The sequence below is a fragment of the Bison bison genome, unplaced genomic scaffold (assembly GCF_000754665.1).
Source record: "Bison bison bison isolate TAMUID 2011002044 unplaced genomic scaffold, Bison_UMD1.0 scf7180017864379, whole genome shotgun sequence".
In the NCBI taxonomy this organism is placed as follows: Eukaryota; Metazoa; Chordata; class Mammalia; order Artiodactyla; family Bovidae; genus Bison; species Bison bison.
In genome coordinates, this window is record NW_011494951.1 from 9,643,913 (window position 1) to 9,658,964 (window position 15,052).

General features: G+C 42.6%; 1 protein-coding gene across 2 annotated transcripts in view; it reads left to right on the forward strand.

The window, feature by feature from the left end:
• Nucleotides 1–15,052, forward strand: part of CD38 (CD38 molecule) — a 54,855-nt gene that overhangs the window by 18,954 nt on the left and 20,849 nt on the right. For both annotated transcript variants that reach the window (XM_010857293.1, XM_010857292.1), the window contains exon 2: nucleotides 14,522–14,651. In XM_010857293.1, the coding sequence (XP_010855595.1) occupies nucleotides 14,522–14,651 (130 nt within the window). The remainder of the gene's footprint in view (nucleotides 1–14,521; nucleotides 14,652–15,052) is intronic.

A 15,052-nucleotide genomic window follows, 5' to 3' on the forward strand; every position in this document is an offset into this window, starting at 1 on the left:
TGGAAGGACTGATGTTGAAGCTGAAACTCCAATACTTTGGCCACCTCATGCGAAGAGCTGACTCATTGGAAAAGACCCTGATGCTGGGAAAGATTGAAGGTGGGAGGAGAAGGGGACAACAGAGGATGAGATGGTTGGATGGCATCACCAACTCAATGGACATGGGTTTGGGTGGACTCTGGGAGTTGGTGATGGACAGGGAGGCCTGGTGTGCTGTGGTTCATAGGGTGGCAAAGAGTTGGACACGACTGAGCGACTGAACTGAACTGAATTGAATGAGTATCAGTTCCTTAGATCACTATTCAAACTACATCAGAGTGCTAATTGCCACTGGATAATCATTAACTATTTGGCCTTTTTAATAGATGATGCTAGAAAATATATCCTTTTCAAGAAAGAGAAGTTAAGAGCTCATACTGATTATTCCAATGTAAAGGATGCAAGGTTTTTAATCTAATATTTTTAAATTTATGTTTATATCTTTCTCTGATACTAAAAATCTTGGTTCCTAATAGCATTAACATAATCATGTATTTTCTTTCATATGTATATAAGAAATAATTAAATAATTATATGTGTATTATTATTGTTATTAGCAAAATGTGTAAATATCTTTATGATTCTTTTGGTCCTTAGGATATAGGATGCATCCCACTAGTGATGAATAGTGATGTATAGAATGATGAATAGTGGGGTACAAGTGTCTGACACAGTACTAAAGGGATCCCTCTGGTTGCTGGGTTGAGAATAGATGGTAGGAAGAGTCATGGAAGCCATGGAGAAGTTCATGTAGTTGTTGAGGTGAGAAGTGATTGCAGAGTTGGTCTTGATGGATGGGGGTAAGAAGGGGATATATTCTGAAAACAGATTTCGTGTGATTTGCCATGGACTTGAATATAGGATATTAGAAAAAAAGAATAAAAAAAAAACAAAAAACCTCTGAGGTTTGTGGGCTGAGTTACCAGAAAAATGCATTTCCCTGTATTAACAAGGGAAAGACTCAGGTGAAGCAAGTTGGGCCAGGAACCACCAGCTTGGTTCTGTATGTATTAGCTTTGCATTGTCCGTTGTCACTGAAGTGCAGACATTGAATAGGATGCTGGTTGCTATGAATGAGGGTACTGGGGAGAGGTCTGGGCGAAGATATGAATGTGAAAGTCAACTGTGCATAGAAATTCAAGCTGATGTTTCATGTGGAGGAAGTGTCACTGGTCTTCTTCAAGTAATTCTGACTGGCTAAACAAGATGAAAACTGAAAATTGACCAATGGATCAATGACTTGACAAGATGGGTTTTAGAGGAGTGGTCATGGTGAAAGCCTGTCATAGTGGACTGAAGAAGAAGGGAAAAGAGGAATTGGAAATTGTAACTAGACAGCTCTCCCTAGGAGTCTTGCCGGAAAGGAGAGCAGAAGTGACATGGTGCTTGGATGGATAAGGGGAGGATCCAAGATGGGAGAAATTGGGGCTAGTTTGAGAGACAGCTTCTTTGAAGTGGACGGAGAAATTGTCTAGGTAAAGAATGCGTCTAAATTTCTACGGTTTTCTAAGGTCTTTGACAACTGACCTACCGATATCAAACTCAGCAACATTTTTAAAGTGACTCATCTTGGTCGTTTTTACCCAAAAGTTCAACTTAGTTTTCACAGGAAAAAAGTTTTTCTTTTTTCATGCATCCAATTTATTTGCGAACAATTTAATGAAAGGGTATAATTAAAGCAAAAAGAATAGGCATACACCTACTTAAGAATAGGTAAATAAAGAACCAAATGAGTAAAAGTGGAAGCTCTTGGGTATCCTAGGAAGTAGCCTAGTAATTGTGTAGAAGGCAAGCAACTTGTATAGAGGGAGTGAAAAATGCTGGTGGGTAACGCAGAGACTCAGTTAAATATGGGTCAGTTAAGAGTTTCTTTTTTCATTTTTGCAATTAATGATTTTAGAAATGGTCAGGCATTGCATTTTTTTTTTTTTTTTGCAATTAAATATCTTTTTCTTGCCTCAGTTCAGAAAACTACCCGGACAAACTTTTCCTTAAATGAATTGTGGTGTAAAGATCTGCCTGCAATGCAGGAGACCTGGGTTCGATCCCTGGATCGGGAAGATCCCCTGGAGAAGGCAAAGGCAACCCACTCCAGTACTCTTGCCTGGAAAACCCCAAGGACAGAGGAGCCTGGCGGGCTACAGTCCATGGGGTCACAAAGAGTCAGACACGACTGAGCGACTGTCACACACACACACACTCACGGTGTAAAGAACAGATGCAAGATGGTGAGACTGAAACATGAAACTCAGTGCTAGATGAAATCAAGAATTGCTTCCGTGTGTGCCTGGAAGGGAACGAGTGATTATATTCACAAGTTTTGTAGTTGATCTGAGTGGAGAGTAGTGACAGCTTATGGTGAACGATGCTGGATTCGTGATCTCTGAAGAAGATTTAGCTTCGGGACCAGGGACCAGGCTTGATCACTCAAGAGCTTTTGTGTAGCAGAGTTTTATTCAAGTTAAGAAAAGGCTCGGAGAAAGCTTCTGACATAGACATCAGAAGGGCATGGAGGATGCCCCCCTTGCTGGTGTTTGCAAGGGAGTCGTATATTTTTTAATTAATTATTCCAATAAATCAAAAGAATGTCTCAAGGTTGTAAAAATTTTACTAGACCCACTCCCATAATTTACATTTTAAGATAACAGGATTAGCCAGAAGGTTTTCAGGAAGGAGAAACTGTCCTCAAGCAGGATACATTGTTGTTATATAATCCTTAGGACAGAGTTTAAACTGAGTCGTTTGTTGTGTAATCATCAGTTCCAGGCTTAAAGAAAAAATGTTTTATGTGACTAAGACCAAGGAATGTAGAGGAAAAAAAGTTTGTTCTTTCCTCCTCCTTGAGAATTCCAGACTCTTATCTCCTCCTTGGGAACCCTGAACTTCTTATCAACCTGCCTAGGAATTGACTCTCTCAGTAGGAGATCATGGTTTGTTTGTTTGTTTGGTTTAATATCACCAGTAAATACCTGCTCTGAAACTGGGAGGGATCATGAGAAGGTTGTTTTTAAAGATAAAAGAGAACGTGAAACCTGAGGTCAGAAGCTTGAATAAGTGGTGCATGAGAATGACATTCTTTCTCCTTGCAGTGACTTTTCTTCTAATTTTAAAAATAAAACATGCCCTTTTTAGAACACTTGGAAAAAAAAATTTTTTTTAATGTAGAGAAGAATACAAAATCACTTAACCCCCAAGTGAAGTGAAGTTCGACTCTGTGACTCCATGGACTATAGCCTGCCAGGCTCCTCCATCCATGGAATTTTCCCAGGCAAGAATACTGGAGTGGGTTGCCATGTTCTTCTTCAGGGGATCGTCTCAACCCAGGGATTGAACCCAGGTCTCCTGCATTGTAGGCTTTACCGTCTGAGCCACCAGGGAAGCCCCAAATTGGAATTCTAAATTCTGGGGCATACCAGAAAAATTAAGGAGATTCACAAAAGGAAGCTGTATACCTGCTTAAATGGGTGGCTTCAGCTAAGTAGTTTTATAGATGAAATTCAAATTTCCCCCATAATATGACATTGAAAAAATTGCTAATCTACATTCTACCTGAATGCATTTATATAGCAGAAAGCTATCTACCTCTTGAGTCTCTGGATGTTTTGAAGCAGTTAGGAAAGCTTGATTTGAAGTGATGTTAACAATTCCGCCCATGCTTTTACTTAGCCATGATCCACACTCGCCTTGCCATGGTTAAGATGTTTCTTTTCTCTTATTGTGACTATCAAACAAAGATTATAAAGTGGTTTCTGTCTTTGGCACCCCACAGTTTAAACATTGTAAAATGCATAATAAAATTTCTTCCTTCATTATCTTGGTTTTTCGGAGTAAAAGTCTGTGTATGAATTAGCTTGTCTACAGCAGTAATAAAATCTCCTTGGGGATTCTTTAAGAGTAAAGAAAGATGGAAAACATGCAGTTTTGTATGGAAACTTGGAGAGATTTAAAACTACAGAGGAATGTGTGAGACTGAGATCAAAGGTAACTGTATTTGGGGGATCTGATTTCATGTTTAAATACTTCTTGGTAAAAAATTTAAAAGGCTTGCATTTTTTTTTTCTTGTCTAGTATAACTTCTTTGTTCCCACTCATATTTCATTTTGTGCAGCTTTTTGGAGCTCCTTTCTGTCTGCTAAATTGGGTGCTGTTCCATTCATGAATTGTTGATCTTTAAAATAAAAAATAACTTTAAAGGTTCGGAAACCAAGATTATGAACGTATCCGTTTATGCTGAATGTTGTACGTTTTGCATTTGACAGGTCCAGTTTTCTTCATGCTTCTCCTTGTTCAATATTCCTTACTCCTCGGTTCATATATCCTCTCAGGTCTTTTCTTTTAAACACGTTAAATCATGACAATGTTAAACACACTGAAATATCTGTGGAACAAATATCCATTTACTCATCATGCAGAATTAATGGACAATAAAACTTTTGTCATACTTCCTTCCGATCTTTCCCCCCTAGTTTTCAAAGAAACAACATGTTAGAGATAAAAATCAAAGTACATCTTCCCTCAGTTTTCTTCTTTCTCAGATGCAAGAAATACTTGATTCACCTATATCTTTCTAGAAATATCTTCTGAATATATGAGCGCATATGCACGTATTCTTTTTTTCTGCACACAGTCTTTCATCTGTGTCTCACTTTTTTTTTCACTCAATAGTGTATCTTGATTATCAATGTAGTTCTGTCTCATTCTATAATAGTGTTCCACTTTATAGATTTACCAAATTCTAGGAGAAGGCAATGGCACCCCACTCCAGTACTCTTGCCTGGAAAATCCCATGGATGGAAGAGCCTGGTAGGCTACAGTCCATGGGGTCGCTAAGAGTCGGACACGACTGAGCGACTTCACTTTCACTTTTCACTTTCATGCATTGGAGAAGGAAATGGCAACCCACTCCAGTGTTCTTTCCTGGAGAATCCCAGGGACAGGGGAGCCTGGTGGGCTGCCATCTCTGGGGTCGCACAGAGTCGGACACGACTGAAGCGACTTAGCAGCAGCAGCAGCAGCAGCAGACTTGTATTGATGGACATTTAGGTTGTTTTAAAACTTCCCTGGTGGCTCAGATGGTAAAGCGTCTGCCTCCAATGCGGGAGACCTGGGTTCAATTCCTGGGTCGGGAAGATCTCCTGGAGAAAGAAATGGCAACCCACTCCAGTATTTTTGCCTGAAAAATCTCATGGACGGAGGAGCCTGGTAGGCTATAGTCCATGGGGTCGCAAAGAGTCGGACACAGCTGAGCGACTTCACTTTAAACTTTTTAAACTTTTGCAATAGATTGCAAACTATGCTGCAATAAAATCCTTGGGTTTGTGAGACAGAATCCTAGAAGTCAAAATATTTACCACTCTACATTTTGAAAACATGGACACACTTCTCTTGATGAAGCAATCCTCTTCATGAGGCAGCAAAGCTTTATTTCCCCATATGCCAACTACGCAGGATGTTTTAAAAACTTTCTGATTTTTGTCAATCTGAAAAGGGAAGATGATACTACATTTGAAATCTAGTTTGTATTTGTTTTGTGTTTTTGCCCTGTAGAATGAACTTTGCTTTTTTCCACTTACCAATATGTTTTGGTGATTTCAATTACATTATTTTAATGATTTATTTATGTTGCTATATGAACACTAGTTCATTCATTTTAAGTGTTGCATAGTAGCCTAGTGAATGACTGTATCCTACATTTATGAATTCCTTTTTCTAAAGGTATACATTTAATATATTTATTTTAAAATTTTTTCTTTCTTTTTTAACTATCACAGATTGTAATTGTACAGCATTGAGAAGTGTAGAACAAAATACAGTTATTGGAGGAGAGTTGCTCTACGGTGTTTTGTGTTGGTCTCTGCCCCAGATCAACATGAGTCAGTACAGGTACACACACGCCTTCCTCTGAGCCTGCCTCGGACTTCTCTTCCCATCCTGCCACTCTAGGTGGTCGCAGAACACTGGGTTGAGCACTCTGTTTTACACAGCAAATTCTCCCTTATTCTCAGTTTTCGCTGACCTAAACCATGCTGAAACACTCACGTCTACTTGTGCCTGTGTTTTTTCTCAGATGTTTAGCTAGAGACAGAGTTCCTAAGCCACAGAGTGCCGTTTTCCCCCTTCCTGGGTGCATTAGCTTGCTAGAGCCACCCTAACAAACCGCCACAAACTGGGTGGCTTGAACAATGGGAATTTCTTGCCCCACAGTTCTGGAGGCCAGAAGTCCGAAGTCAGAGTGTTAGAAGGCTTGGCTCTTTCCGAGGACCATGAGGAAGCCTCTGTTCCGGGCTTCTCTCCAGTTTCTAGACGCCTCAGGCATTCCTTGTCTAGCAGATGGCATTCTCCCTGGGTCTCCACATTTTCTTCCTTCTGTGTGTGTCTGTTTCTAGGTCCAAATTTTCTACCCTCTCTGAGGACCCTGGTCATACTGAGTAAAGGATCACCCTTATTCTCACCTCTACTTGATCATCTGCAAAGATCCTATTTCCAAATAAGGTCACCTTCTGAGGGACTGGCAGTTAGAACTTAAACATCTTTTAGGGAACACAGTTTAGCTCATAACAGTGGGTGTATCAGTGAAGATACTTTTGGTGACAAGAAAAAGCATACTCAACTATAAGAGGTCTAAAACAAGAGGTTTTTAATAGACACACATAACAGGACATACAGAAGTGGGGTGGTCCTTGGGTAGGTTCAGCAGCTCACGCATCACTTGGGACCTTCCATTCCTCCATCTCCCTAGGGTGGCTTTCATCCTTGTGCTTCTTGTCACAAGACGGCTGCTGCGGTTCCAGGCATTATGTCCTTACACCATGATGCCCAGGAGAAGAGAGCAGGGGGATGGCAAGTCTGCCTTCCTTGCAAGTCTCCTTATCAAGGAATAGCATCCTTCCCAGAGCCCTCCTTCAATTGCCTCTGTGCTTCCTCCTTGAACTTCATTAGCCAGAACTGGTGTACATGGCTCCCCAAACTGCAGAGGAGGCTTGCAAAGTGAGTGTTTGATATTTGGAATCTCTATGATAGGAGACACGCTTTGTCAGTAGGGAAGAAGAGTGAAGGATATCTATTCGGGTTGGAAAGCAAAGTTGTCTGCTACATCACATATGGTCAAACTGGACTCCAAATTTGTGGTATCAATTTCCCTTCACAAAAGTAGTGTGAATTTGCTTGTTACCATGCATCCTCACCAGCACTTGGAAACTGTCAAAATGTTTTGCTCATCTTTTGTGGCTCTAATTTTTGTTCCCCTGATTACTAACACAATTGATCACTTTCCAATGTGTGTATCAGTCATTCTGGTTTCTTCTGTGAAATGCCTATTTTTATCTTTTGCCTGTTTTTTATATTGAATTTTTTCCTTCATACTGAATGTATAAAGATTCTAAACGTTTATCAGTTATGTGGCTTGCAAATAACTTCTCCCTATCTGTGGTCTGACCTGACTTTATTTATCAGGTCCCTTGTCTTACTGAAGATTTTAATATACTCATATTATCTTTTATGGTTGTGCATTTTTGCATCTTTAAAAAAATGTTCATTTTTGAACAGTATGTTCAAAAGGCCATACTGCAGGGCATGTGGGATCTTAATTCCCTGACCAGGGATCGAACCCATACCCTCTGCATTGGAAGCTTGGAATTTTAACCACTGGACCACCAAGGAAGTCCCTTGTATCTTATTTAAGAACTTATTTTCTACCAGAGGCCCCAAAATGTCACATATAATAAAAAAATTTTAAATATTTGATTTTATTAGTGTTTCATACTTTTGGAATATATTTTTGTGTGTGGTATAATGTAGGAACCTAATTCATTTTTTCCCCTATAGTTGGATAGTCAGTTCTGTGAGTTCCATCTATTAAACGATCTATTATTTATGAAGGGCTTTATAATGCCACTTTGGTTGCATATCAGGTTTATTAGTTCATTTCTGGGCTCTAATATGTTTTATGATCTTTTTATCTCTAAACCACTCCACATTGTTTAAATTACTAATGTCTTGATATTGAGTAGGGTACCTCTACTTTCTGTTAGTTTACTTTTTTTCTTTGAAGTTTATGCATGCAGAATTACATGCTCCATATCTTTGTCTCTGGTGTCCTTCGCGGCTGTGGCGTGGTATTTTTTAATTCATCCGTGTTGTACTAATAGTTCCTTCCCTATTATTGCTGCACTGTGGTCGCTTGCGTGGATATACCACACTGTGCTTATCCATTCATCTGTTGATGGTGTTTGACTTGGATTCACTTTTTGGATATTATGAGTAAAATTTCTATGAATATTAATATACAAGTTACTGTGTAGACATGCGGTTTCATTTTTCTTGGGTAAGTTTCCAGAAATAAAATAGCTGAGCCATTGTGGTTCAGCTGTTTAAGAAACCGCTGCACTGTTTCACAAGGTAATGGCATAGTTTTATGTGTTCACTATCAGGGTATGAATATTCTTGCTAGCACTGTTATTGTCGGGCTTTTATGTGTTAGCCATTCTAGCGGGCTTGCAGTGGTATTTGAATGGTGGTTTAAATTTGCATTTCCCTCATGACTAGTAACATTGAACATCATCTCATAGACTTATTGAAGTATGTATTCAAGTCTTTTGCCAATTTTTTAAAAATCAGATTTTTGTTCTTACTATTGAGTTGTAGGTGCTTTATTTATACTGAATACAAGTCCATTATCACTTCAGTTCAGTCGATCAGTCCTGTCTGACTGCTTGCAACTCCATGGACTGCAGCACGCCAGGCCTCCCTGTCCATCACCAACTCCCAGAGTTTACTCAAACTCATGTCCACTGAGTCGGTGATGCCATCCAGCCATCTCATGCTCTGTCGTCCCCTTCTCCTCCTGCCTTCAATCTTTCCCAGCATCAGGGTATCTTCAAATGAGTCCTATATCAGATGTGTCCTAAGCATGTTTTCTTTCACTTTGTAACTTGCCTTTTCATCTTCTTTAATGGAGTGTTTTAAGGACCAAAATTTTCTTTAAAAAAACCTTTATAAGATCCAATTTGTTCATTTTCTTTTATACAACTTGTGCTTTAGGTCTTTGATCAATTTCTAGTTAATTTTGTGTATGGTGTGAAGTGAGAGTCAGTTGTTTTTTTTTTTCCATATGAAAACTTCTTTGCTAAAGTATCATTTGGGCTTCCCAGGTGGTGCTAGTGGTAAAGAATCTGCCTGCCAAGCAGGAGACTCCGGTTCAATCCCTGGGTCAGGAAGATCCCCTGGAGGAGGGCATGGCTACCCCCTCCAGTATTCTTGCCTGGAGAATCTCCATGGACAGAGGAGCCTGGAAGGCTACAATCCATAGGGATGCAAGAGTCGGACACAACTGTAGTATCATTTATGGAAAAAGCTTTCCCTTGCCTTCTTTGACTCCCTTCCTGAAAGTCAGTTGACCATGTCTTAGTCAATTTCAGAGGCTATAACAGAATAGCATAGACTGGGTGGCTTATGGGCAACAGAAATTTATTTCTCAGTTCTGGAGGCTGAACATCCAAGACCAAGATGTCAGCAGATTCAGTGTGTGCTGAGAACCCACTTCCTGGTTCAAAGAAGGCCCCTTCTCACTGTGTCCTCACAGGAATTAAGGAGGGAGTTCTCTGGGTCTCTTTTATGAGGATGTTAATTCCATTCAAATGCCCCACTGCCAAATACTATCACCTTGGGAAACAGGTTTAACTTATGAATTTTGGGGGGACACAAACATTCACTCTATAGCATCAAGTATGTATGGGTTTCTTTCTGCCCTCTCTTCTACTTCTTTGATTTATATAAATTCTTTCATGGTTCCTACATTGTCTAGATCATTGAAGCTCTTTAGTAAATCTTGAAATCAAATAATGTAAGTCCTCCAGCTTTTTCCCTTTGATTGGTTTGGCTAGCTTGTATAATAACATTTAGACTCAAGTTGTCAATATTTTTAACAAAACATGCTGAATTTGTTACCAACTTAATATTGAGCCTTCCACCCCATAAATATGGTATATCTATTTCCTTGAAATGTTAATCACTCAGTTGTGTCTGACTCTTTGCAACACCAAGAACTGTAGCCTGCCAGACTCCTCTGTCCATGGGATTCTCCAGGCAAGAATACTGGAGAGGGTAGACAGTCCCTTCTCCAGGGAATCGTCCCTACCCAGGGAACCCAGGTCTTCTGCATTGCAGGCAGATTCTTTAATATCTGAGCTACCAGGGGAGCCCTTAGGCATTTGAAAATTTCTCACAGCAATGTTTTGTTTTCAGAGTACAAGTTGCATATATTTTGTTAAATTTGTTAATATTTCCAATTTTTGCATTCCTATAGTTTAATATACATGTGTATGTTCTACTTTGATATAATATGTAGTATATAGTTTTCATATAGTACATAATGTGTGGTATTTAATATATAGTTTATAGCATAATAGGGGACGACAGGGGATGAGATGGTTGGATGGCATCATTGACTTGATGGAATTGAGTTTGAGCAATCTCCAGGGTTGGTGATGGACAGGGAAGCCTGGCATGCAGTAGTCCATGGGGTCACAAAGAGTCAGACACGACTGAGCGACTGAACTGAGCTGAACCGATACAATATATTACATATCCTGATCAATACCACCTCGACCCAAGGACTTCTCCATCCTAGTTCATGGCAACTCCATCCTTCCAGCGTCTCAGGCCCCAGACCCTGGAATTATTGACTCCTACTTCTCTAACACCACTTATCCTATCTGTTAGGAATGGCAACTCCATCCTTCCAGCGTCTCAGGCCCCAGACCCTGGAATTATTGACTCCTACTTCTCTAACACCACTTATCCTATCTGTTAGGAATGGCAACTCCATCCTTCCAGCGTCTCAGGCCCCAGACCCTGGAATTATTGACTCCTACTTCTCTAACACCACTTATCCTATCTGTTAGGAATGGCAACTCCATCCTTCCAGCGTCTCAGGCCCCAGACCCTGGAATTATTGACTCCTACTTCTCTAACACCACTTATCCTATCTGTTAGGAATGGCAACTCCATCCTTCCAGCGTCTCAGGCCCCAGACCCTGGAATTATTGACTCCTACTTCTCTAACACCACTTATCCTATCTGTTAGGAACTCTGCAGTGAATCAAGAATTCATCACGTCTGCCACCCTGGTGCAAATCACCATTGGTACTTGTCCAGATTACTGGTCTGGGAGCGCAGCTCAACCCAGAAAGTTGCCAACCTCTCTCTGCTTCTTCCGATTTTCAGACTATATTTAACAGAGCAGTCAGAGAAATGCTGTGAAACCTAAGTAACGTCACGCGCCTCCTCCCCTGCTCAGCATCCAGTATGCCTCCTCAGTTCACCATGAGGAGACATACTCATGGCCCAGTGGGATCGCCTTTCTGACCTCGCTTCCGTCCATTGTCCACCTTGCTCGCTGCTCCAGCCACACTGGCTTCTCTGCTGTTTCTGGAACAACCAGGCACCAGGGCTATTGTGAACTCTGTCCCTTTTGCCCAGAGTGTGGTGGGTGTCTGTGCGACTAACTTCCTTTTTTCCTTTGATCTTTTGCTCAAATGTTATCTACTGTCCTCCCTGTTTAACACCCAACACAGACACTTCTTCCCCATGACTTCTGACTCTCTTCTCCTGTTCTATTTTCCCTTTTCCCCCCCATAGAATTTATAAATTGCTAGGATACTCTGTAATACTCATTATCTTTATTGTCTATTATCAGTCTTGCTTTGGTAGAATGGAATTCACCCAGGACAGAGGGTCTTGTCTATTTTGTTCACTGGTGTATTCATAAATGTGCCTGGAACATAGCAGATGCTCAATAAATATTTGCCAGGTGACTGAATGAGTGATTTCTGAGCTTTCCTTCCGCCTGAAGAGCCTTCTGATTTTGAGATTCTGCTGAGAAAATCCTCACCACCTCAGTGAATGCGGTCAATCTTTCTCCTCCCAGTAGGTGGCGGTCTTCACCTTCAACGCAGGCTTCCAAAAGCCTCAAATTTGAGAATCCACTGACTCCTGCATTGCAGGCAGGTTCTTTACCATCTGAGCCACCGGATCCTAATTTCTGTTAGGACTCAACTTCATTCTGGGGATAAGTTGTTATTGTTGTTCAGTCACTCAGTCGTGTCCGACTCTTTGCGACCCCATGGACTGCAGCACACCAGGCCTCCCTGTCCATCACCAGCTCCCGGAGCTTGCTCAAGCTCATGTCCGTTGAGTCAGTGATGCTGTCCAACCATCTCATCCTCTGTCGTCCCCTTCTCCTCCTGCCCTCAGTCTTTCCCAGCATCAGGGTCTTTTCCAATGAGTTGTCTCTCCTTGTCAGGTGGCCAAAGTATTGGAGCTTCAGCTTCAGTCCTTCCAATTTCCTTTAGGATTGACTGGGGATAAGTACGGAGAAGGCAATGGCACCCCACTCCAGTATTCTTGCCTGGAAAATCCCAGGGACGGGGGAGCCTGGTGGGCTTCCTTCTATGGGGTCGCTCAGAGTCAGACACGACTGAAGCGACTTAGCAGCAGCAGCAGCAGGGGATAAGTAGGGACATGATTTAAAATTTCCTGAAGGGGGCAGCATTGTTTAGTAGAAAGAGAGAAGTTTGGCGGTAAGGCGCCTGTCCTGCCTGCTGACTGTTGTTTGGCTTTGGGCAGGTGGCTAAGCTCTGAGACTGCTGCTGCTGTCACTACATTCGAGTCCGACTCTGTGCGACACCATAGACGGCAGCCCACCAGGCTCACCCGCCCCTGGGATTCTTCAGGCAAGAACACTGAAGTGGGTTGCCATTTCCTTCTCCATCTAAGGATGTTAGAAGGGACTTAAAGGATTTGGACTTGTTTTATGAGATTTTGGGCAAGTTTCAAGGAGGCTGGTTTTCCCTGGATGGTGCCAGGAGGCAAAGGGGATGGGGTTAATCCTTCATGTGCTAAGTCTCTTCAGTCGTGTTCCATTCTTGCAACCCCATGGACTGTTGCCCGCCAGGGTCCTCTGTCCATGAGATTTCCCATGAGGCAAGAATATTGGAGCGGGTTGTCATTTGCTTCGCCAGGGGATCTTCCCAACCCAGGGATCAGACCCACGTCTGTTACATCTTCTGCATTGGCAGGTGGTTTCTTTACCACTGAGCCACCAGGGAAGGCCATAGGGGCTGGGCCTCACTGATATTCCCCGATTCCTGGGCTCATCAGGAGGAATGAGCCACTCGACTTGATATTCCCCGATTCCTGGGCTTATCAGGAGGAACGAGCCACTCGATTTGGCCAGCCTGAGTCAAGAAGGCAGAAGACCCTTGGAATGACTGCTTGGCTAGTGCCCTGCAGGGACAAAGCAGGCTCAGAGGGAATAAGAAACTGGAGGCTCGTCCTCACTCCCCTGGGTCCAGCTGTCTGATCTGATATTATACTTGGGATGCCAAGTCCAAAGGCCAGAGTTGGTCCTAATGACGACAGCTGAGCTCTGCCAATGGAAACCCACTCCCTGCCCCCCAAAGGGCTCAGGTTCACTTGCAACACAAACTCACAAGGGAAGGTTCAGTTCCGTCTCCTTCAGCAGCAGCCCCCCCTCCATTTCTGCTGCCTTGCCTGCCTGCCCGCTCTCCACCAGGGGCTGTTTGGAGGGGGCCATGGGGTTCGAGTTTCTATTTCAAAGACTTCTCTCCATCTTTGAGGCCAGCACAGATTTTTTTCAAAATGATTTTTCAAAAAAAAAAAAGAGTCAGCAGAGGCCACCTCCCTGCTTCCACCTATCCACCATCTTCCCCTAGTAATTAGGCAAGATTCAGAACCGTTTCCTTGGTCTAAAAGGCCCGCATGATCTCCTCTCAATTACTTTTCTGACTTGACTTCTCCCCTCTGCTCCCCTTGTTCTTCGCTTACTTCCTCAAAATCAGCAAGTTCTTTTCTGCCTCAGGGCCTTTGCACTTGCAGAGCCCTCTGCCTGGACCACACCCCTTCCCAACATCTAGTCTTAGGGAGCCATCTCCTGACCAGCCTTCCTAAGGTGGTCATTGCACCAAAATTTCCCACTGATTCCCTACACTCCTATCATCACCTGTACTTATTTTGTTAGCTTATCGCTTGTTTGTGTCCGATCTGTCTCTCTGACCAGAGAGGAACCTCATGAGGGCAGGGACCTTGTAGGGCGGGGAGGCTGTTGCTCATCCTGGAAGGATGCTGTACGCATGAGACGCAATGGTGTGGATGAACCACTTGGCACAGAGTGACTCTCAGTAAAACTTCTTTGGTGTGTGTGTGTGCTCAGTCGTGTCCAGCCATTTGTGCCCACCAGGCTTCTCTGTGCATGGGATTCTCCAGGCAAGAATACTGGAGTGGGTTGCCATGCCCTCCTCCAGGGGACCTTCCCTACCCAGGGATGGAACCCGTGCCTCCTGCATCTCTTGCATTCGCAGGCAGATTCATTACCGCTAGTACCACCTGGGAGGCTTTGTGCTCTAAACATATGTTTGAAATTGAATTATTCATCTTTTACTTTGCTTCCTGTCTTATCCCACAGAAGCAGAAACTGCCAAGCGATCAGGCAGGCATTCATGAGTGCCTTCATTTCCAAGGATCCCTGCAAAGCGACAAACGAAGACTACAACTCCCTGATCAACCTGGCACCTCCCACTGTGCCTTGTGGCCAGGTAACTGGGGCCAAGTTATGGATTTAAAAACTGAGCATAAAAGCCAAAAGGAAGAGGTCATGATCAGGGTGAGGGAAGAGGAAAATTGAACACTAGGATGTAGGCTTGACTGGTGGGGAGGGAGCTTGTGGGCCTATGGGAGAACAGGATGTCACCGGGATTCAGGACACCCCGGGGGATAAGAGATGAGAGAGAGGACTGGGGATGTAGAAAGAGGAAAGGAAAGTTGGCCAAAATTCAGGCAAAACAAACCTAGCGTAAATCCCAATCCAATCCAAACAAAAGTAATCCACCTGATAAAATTCAAAACTCTCCCTAACCTCTGGTGATAGTGATGATGGTAACAGCAATGCCTTTTTGAATTTTCTGAGTGTCCTTTTTGCTTATAAAGGACTCTCTGA